A 7,885-nucleotide genomic window follows, 5' to 3' on the forward strand; every position below is an offset into this window, starting at 1 on the left:
CATTCCTGTTGCTGTCCACTATTAACCTCCTGTTCAAAATCAAATTCTGAGGGCTTAAGGGAATTCTTCTCCTGTTGGTACACAAAGGAGCCATCTGTATGGTTTCTGTGAAATTCTGTACTGTACTTAGGACTATCAATGTCTTATTCAAAGGTTTGTGTTAAGATTGATATAAATTCCTTTCCCATCAACAGTCATATTTGTATGGTGCAGGTTTTTAGTATGTTTGTATGCACGTATATATACATACATGTTTAGTATATATAAAGGTTTTTTATACCTATTGTCAGTGGATAACCATTGCTAATAAATGCAAACAAGTAGTTTGCATGTCTTCTTCAATGCTGCCTTGCATTTTTTGAGGCACTGTGTGCATGTGTATGTTTTATCTGGCTAGAAATAATGTGGAGTAAAATGAATTAAAAAATCTGCATAGCCTTGAAATGTTGATCTGTAGTTGTTAACTACAGTAGCTTAAATCCTTTTGTCTGCTGGTATATTTTGAAAGATCTCTTTTCTGGCCTGCATTAGCTGAAAGTAGAATGTGGTGAAAACTAGCGACTAATAGACTTCCTGTATTTTCTCCTCCAATTTTAATTAACTTAGTCACAACCACTTGCCTTCTTGGAGGAAGACATTAGGGAAGTTTTGAAAGAAGAAACTGGAACAGATATATTTCTCAAGGAGGAGGATGACACTGTCTATAAAAGCTGCAAGCAGGAGGTAACATTACAATAATAATTTCAAATAGGAAATAACTGCTTTTAAATAATATTTTACAATTTTTCTTTGCAAAATGTTTATTGCAGCACAACTCTTCTAAAAAAGTCAGAAAGTCACTGGTCCTAGATCCATGGGAAAAAGAAGAGGTTGGTGCCCAGGTCTTCACAGAAGATAATAGTCTAGATGTACAGGTAAGTATTAAACTACTGAAGAGCATCACTGGCAGCAATATTAATATAGAACTGAGTATCTTTCAATCTGTCAACTAAAATTGACAGGTTTGGATTGAGGCTAGATTCATAAATCTAGAAAGTGAAAATCACCTTCAGTTTGAAATACTACTTTTAAGTACTTAAGCAATACTTGAATATTGGGCTTGCATTCATGCATGAATTCTTCCTTTCAGGTCTTCAGAGCAGGACTGGTAATGTGGATGCTTTGCAGATTTGCTGTTACAGCAAAGCTGCTTCCATGCTGGTTACCCATAAACTTTAGCATATATGACACGCTGGAGCTCTCTGTAATACACCAGGAAGATGGCATTTGCCCCTGTGTTTTGCATGCTTGACTGTCTGGCAGACATGTTCTGAAGATACCTAATTGCATATTAGGCAGCATGTTTTTCATTTTCCCGCTTCACATAGTAGGGGAATACTTTAAGAACTATCAAGCATGTAGAAGATGAGGTTTGTGGGCTTCTTCTGCCTGAAGGAATTTGAATACTTCTGCCTCAAAAACCAAGACATCATGAGTTCAGAGATGGGGCTGGTTTTGTCCCTCATTCCTGTAAAAAGTAGCCCAGTATTTTTCCAGTTGAGTGATTGAATAGATTAATCTTTAGTCTCATAATCTGTAGGAAAGCTTTATTCTAATCTAGTTCTTTCATTAACTTATGTTTCTGTTTACTTCTGAAAGGGTGAATGTCTGTGACTCTTGATCAGGTATAAAGCTATATTCAAGACATAGGAGCCAAAGTCCTTAAAAAGAACAGGTGCTTAAGCAATACCCCTTTCTCATTATTGTAGCTGGTTTTCCAAATTCCCATTTTAAATGCCTCGTGGACTCTGTGCCAAGCCTCGGTGCCTGCTGGCTGGGTGTTAGGTGCTCTGCCACCTAGTGGAAACTCCCTGCTTCCCCCAAAACATCTCTTTCTTGTGAGGAGCAGCATTGCTGCATCCGTTCAAAACAGAAAGAAAATGCCCCGTGTTCTCTTAGTAATGTCTTGCTATGCCATGGTATATTGTGCATCACTGATGTTAAGGTTATTAAGCTAAAACCAGGATACACTGTGATGTTGTGGTGTATTAAAGGCAGTGGACGGGGGAAAAATTGCTTTTCCTCCATTTTAATGAGGGATGCCAGTGCAACAGGGATGTTCGTTCTTAGCAGAAGAGATAGTGATAGTATCTGATTTAAAAATGAAAAATGTATCAGTCCTTAAGTAGAAGTGGTATGTCCGTGTGGTGGTGAGTTAGGAGTAAGGTCCGCAGTAGAATAAATATGCAAAGGTAATTTAATGCAGTTTAATGGGGTGCTTTTGTAAGCAAACAAGTGCATATGCCATGGTTACTGTCATCTAATTTCACTCTCTAAAATTGCCATATACCTTTCTTCTGCTTTGCTATAGTGAAGCTGGATTAATTTCTTTTTATTTTCATAAACATTATCAGCATATAAAACTCTTCTGGAATGATCACTCCAGTGCTTATTTCAGTCCTTAAAGCAGTTCCTCCCCCTGATACTGATGTGATCTTAATTTTATTTTATTCCAGCCTCCTTGTGCTTACTTTCATAAGGCTTGTACTAGAAGTGAATTACAAGCTTTTTTTTTCTTTAAAACTGTTCTGTAGTTACCACTTTATCACATCTTGTTCTTAACAAAATGTAATCAGCTGTGTCGTGGCTTTGTATGAAAGAAACTGTCTACTCGGAAATGCTCAAATCATGCTAGAAGCTTCTTGTTTTACTGTGCTCAGTATTGACTACGAATCCCAGTATAGACCAGGGTAATTCTTCATACACTGTTCATTGCTTTTTCTTTTCAGATGCATTCCTAGGGTCTTTCTGATAGCACTTGCTTTTTGTACATTTTGGCTTCTCTGATCACAGTGATTGAAGACTTTTTTTTTTTTTTAATTAAATACTAATTATTATTCCTGTTCCCTACCCTCTTTTTTGTCAATAGTCAGAAAATGCATATACCACATCTTTATTAATGATACCATTATTGGAAATACATGACAACAGATGTAACCTGACATCAGAAAACCAGGATACAAACCCAGCAAACAAAGCAAATGCAGTAATTAAGAAGAAACTGAATGCATGTGCTTCAAAAAATGTCAAAATGGAGAAAGCTCTTCAGGTCTGGATGCAAAAAATTCTGTTAGTTTTGTTAGCAGGTTAACGAAGAATTTCTTTTTGGTTTCTGTCTTGTACTAATGTCTAGAATTGTTCAATTTGGTGATCTAGTTTTGGTCAGTGTTTCCATGATCCTAATTTCTTGTAAGTTGGTCATTTGTCCACGAAGTGTTTATACGTAGTGAAGTTCTTTAAATACAACCCTGATGTTTCAGTGAGTGGCCTCTAAGATTTAAATGTGGGGAAAAAAAATCAGGATGGGGTAGACCTACAAAACAGGTTTGGGTACCCAAGTCTGGCAGTAAAGAAAACTTGACATGGTGCAAACTAAGCCTCTGTAGCACCTAAGTTTCTCAAATTTGGCTGGTGCTTACTTCATAATAAGCCCAGTGGGATTCATTAAGCAGGGTTCATTTACAGGTTCTGTTTGGTAATTGTTCTTGTAACGTGCCTGTTCTTGTACATCTGTATATTTTCCATACTGTTAAAACTGTGGAACCTAGTTTTTCCTCTGTGTGTTTCTTGACCACCAGGTGTAGGGAGAGATTCTCTTTGCCCTGACTGGGTGCCTGTTCAAGTTTGCCCCTTAGGGAGTTAATGCATAAAGTTTTTGTGTCTTCTCAGAATATCTACAGCTCTGTATTAATTAAAAAAAAAAAAAAAAAAAAAGCAGGCCACCTGGAGCCTGATCTTCCGTGTCCCGCTTAATTGCTTTATAGATGATGTGTTTTTAAGTACAGAGACAACAGTATTGCTTTCTGATCCTTTCTTATGAGAAGAAAGAACAAACCTCATTTAATTGTGATATTCCAAAAAAAGAATCAGCTGCTGTGAATTGCAGCAAAGGTGAATACATCTATCTGGCCCAGAACTATGCTCTTAAGAATACTTAAAAGGGGAGCTTAGTCATGCTGTACTCACGAGTATTCTCACTGAATCTTTCTCTTTTTGCTCTTTCCCCTGAGAAATTTCCCTCTCAGCTTAGTGGCCTCTCTAACCATGAGTCTCTTCCATGAATCAAGTCCTGCTAAATTTATAGAGAAAGCCAAGTGGCTAATTTTCTCTGTGCGCCTATATGTGGAATTGATCCTTTGGATCAGTTTCTGGCTCAGTGTGGGAGGGAGAGAGTCTTGCATTCTTCATTATGCTACAGTTTGCTAGTGTCAGTCCAATTCAGAGTTGCTACTGATCAGCTTGAGATTCAATAAATCACATAAATGTGCAGGGTTTGCTTCATGGAAGAAGCAGCACTAGTGGCTCAATTATTCTTCCATTCATTGCTTTTATTCCTAATTTCTTTGCCATTTCTTACCTATTTCCAAAACATCTGACCATTTTTCCACAGCTGCCACTTTGGTTCAGTGAAGTCCCTCACAGTATTCTTTTTCAGCAGCCAAACCGTTTTGCCTTCCTTGGTGTCTCCAGACAGCTGTCAATAATGTATTTTTATGCCTGTTGAACTTAGCACATTTAGAGGAGAAGATCTCCCAAGAGAAGATGACTTAATTAACTTCCCTTTTCCGTATCAATTGTTGAACTAGCCTCTTTTTAAGGGTGTGTTTCATTTTGTGTGTTAGAACTTAAAGCGTAACACAGATGCACTGCTGGAGAGCTGGATTAAGAGGTGGAGAGGGAGTTTTGTCACAGGTTTTAGGTATTGTAGAGCTGAATCCTTTTCAGTGAAATACAGTGTTTCTAGACTTTGATAATTTATTATTACTCTGAAAGGTTGCATGAGAATTGCTCATGTATTTTAGTTAGCTAAAAGAATCTTTTTAACTGACTTTTGTTTTATGCAGTCAAATTGTGAATGGGAAGCAGTTGTTTATGGAAAAACAGAAGACCAGCTTATCATGACTGAACAAGCAAGAAGGTACCTGAGCACGTACACAGCTACCAACAGCACTTCGAGGGCTCTGATACTGTGATGGTCACGGCAACCGACAACCATCTCTTTCCATTGAAACTGACACAGTGTTGAAGGCAATTCTAGCGCAATACTCGTGAATTAAGTCTTTACTTTGAGACAGGCTGCCAAGGGAAACCTTGAAACTACCTTAAAGCTTCCTTTCTTCTTTTGACTGACAGACAACAGGCATGAAACTCTCATATTCTCTACGAAGGGATAGTACAAACAGTTCTGCAATGAGTTTCTTAAATGTTAAAAAAATAACACCCTAAAATACGATAAAGAATGATAAAATACATTGCATTACTGACAACATAAATTTTTAGGTCTATTTTTCATATTTATTCTTCTGACTTGCATTGCTTTTTTTCTGTTAGTGCATTTTCAATGTAGAGTAGGTTTATAGGTTGTTACTGGTTTCCAAATGAGCAACATACATGACTGAATGTGCTTTTGCTTATGTAGCATTTTTCTAGTATATAAAGAAACACAACGGAAAGGAGTATAAAGGAAGGATAGAAAGTTGCACTACTAATTTTTTTGGTATGCTGCAAAACAATGAAATTAACTACAGTGTTAAATATATTTATTTGCAAATGGTACTAGAAGTAGGCAGAGGGGGGTGAATTAGGTTTTAGTGTAAAGCATCAGTATTTTCTTCATAAATCTCAAAATGAGATGATTGTTGAATGTATTGTACAGTACGTAGGAACAGGGAAAATTTTGTAAATTGGAAAGGAGTCTGTTTTTATAATTTATTTTCATTTTAAAGCTTAAATGTAGATATTTATATGTATGCAGGTTGTCTAGAAGCCAACGTTGTTTCCTGTTAAAACAGCTAAAATGAAAAAAGGACAAGTTTAAAGTATGCAATAGCAGAAGAATTACAGTGGTGAAGTGTACAAATCTATATTGTATGTTACATCTACATAACGATTGCACTATAACCCTTAAATCATGTCGGTCTACAAAGTAATACAAGGTATACCTGTATTATACAGCAACTCTTCCAGTACCTTGTTTAAATGTATTTAGAAAGTGGTGGGGTCCTATATGTGACCCAGGAGTACTTCGTCCTGCATAGGAACTAAAAACTAATGCATTTTAAATATTTAAAAAAAAAAAAAAAAAAAAAAAGAAACGTGGCACCTTGGATCTCAGAACAATTGTATCTGCACTTAAGTTTGACCATTATAGACTTACTAAATGTTTGAAGAGCAAAGAGAGCATTCTTTTATTTATGAAAAATCTTTGTCCTTATTTAAAGGTATACAGGTCACAACAGTTGCTTTAGTTGCCTATTTTAGGTATTTGCACTTATTTTATGTCTTTTTTTTTTTTTTTGAAGGAATGTTTTGGTTTGCTTTTGTTGTAGAGATTTTTACGTAGTTAATTTTGAGCAAGTTATAATGGTGTGCTAGCAACAAAAATACTGACAGGTAAATAGAATTGTACACTGTAGTTTTAGTTATTTATAATTCAAACACTCTTCCTCTCCACTCCCGGGTGTGCTGCTACAGATAGTGGCAGAATCGGCTTGCTGCTATGAGAGATGGAAAGAGCGAGCATCATATGCACTGTATGTAAAATTACAAAAATGATGTCAGGTTCTCTAGTTAACTTTATGAGATCAACCAGTACTATGCAGGGTGTGGCAAGTATTCCTATCACTTTAATATCGAAGATGGTAGAGAATAATTTATTAGCGGAGAAGTTTAACGTGATGGGTGGCACAAGGAAAGTAATGGGCTATTAAACTTTTTTAAACATCTCAAAGCTTATACAATCCTTATTTTTATGAGCTTTTTGATATTAAATATTTGCCTGGCTATGATAGTAGTAGGCATAAACATTTTTAGCAGTTTTTAATTCACATCAAAATTTTAAGGAGGGGGGGAATCCTATATAAGCAAGGGGATCAGAAAATACCCATCATGCCAGGATTACTCCTCACTTATGAAAATCGAGAGGGGGCAATTGGAATTCTTGGCAGTACTAGATTTAGGTGTGCATTACCAGAACGGATTTAACAGCAACATTAAACGCTGGAGATGGCATTTAATTCACAAAAAATGAAACAAGACATTGAGAGAGAATGAATACCTAGAATCTGGATGATATATTTCAGGAGAAGTGGCATCACCAAAACTGCCTATACCAGATTTAAGGATAGATTTATGGTAAGTAGTATTAATTTGTGTTGGTATTGGTTGGATCGTTTAGTTAACTCCTGCTTTGTTGCTTTAGCAGGAAGGTTTTAATCTTTCATATGTCAGGCATCTTTTATTACTTTTTGAATGTTGCGTGCATTTGCATTTCTTTCAGTTTATAAGTAGATTGTACATGCAGCAGCCAAACTTGCATGAAACCTAAATACATATTACTCCATATTTTTGTTTTAAGGTTTGACATAATGTGCAACAAATGCCTTGTTTATCTTAGTTTTTGTTGTACTACAAACTTTTCGTTTATGTAAGAGAATCTCGCATACAATACAGACCATATTAATGTCAGAAATAAAGCATCTATGTACCAGGTTACTGTAACTGCCTTTTATTTGAGAACTGAAACGCTCGGTGCTTGTTAATGCAACACGTATGTATGTGTGCGTGGGAAACTGCAAGAAACCTACCTTTTCTGGAGGGGGCGGAGGCAAACCGCAATCGTGGGAATCGGTGGGTTGCACAGCAGGATGCAGTCCCTTGCCAACCTGTGCTTAAACCCGACCTACTAGTAAGCCTACTTGGATTTGGTTAACAGTTTGTATTTGTCTCTCAAAGCTTTAACACAAACGTAGGAGACCGTTTGAGGGATGAAGAATGTTGCTAGCGCAAAGCTTTTCTACATTCCTTACATTTGTAGGGTAGAAGTGGTATTTTAGTATGTGTGCCT

The 7,885-nt window shown here is 36.6% G+C and overlaps 1 protein-coding gene across 1 annotated transcript in view; it reads left to right on the top strand.

The window, feature by feature from the left end:
* Positions 1-6,128, top strand: part of MYBL1 (MYB proto-oncogene like 1) — a 20,522-nt gene extending 14,394 nt beyond the window's left edge. The window contains exons 13-16 of the mRNA XM_009634118.2: positions 607-723; positions 810-914; positions 2,909-3,088; positions 4,884-6,128. Of these exons, the coding sequence (XP_009632413.1) occupies positions 607-723; positions 810-914; positions 2,909-3,088; positions 4,884-5,012 (531 nt within the window). The 3' untranslated portion in view covers positions 5,013-6,128. The remainder of the gene's footprint in view (positions 1-606; positions 724-809; positions 915-2,908; positions 3,089-4,883) is intronic.
* Positions 6,129-7,885: the final 1,757 nt, after the last annotated feature.

Source organism: Egretta garzetta, unplaced genomic scaffold, assembly GCF_000687185.1.
Source record: "Egretta garzetta isolate BGI_Z169 unplaced genomic scaffold, ASM68718v1 scaffold132, whole genome shotgun sequence".
Classification (NCBI taxonomy): Eukaryota; Metazoa; Chordata; class Aves; order Pelecaniformes; family Ardeidae; genus Egretta; species Egretta garzetta.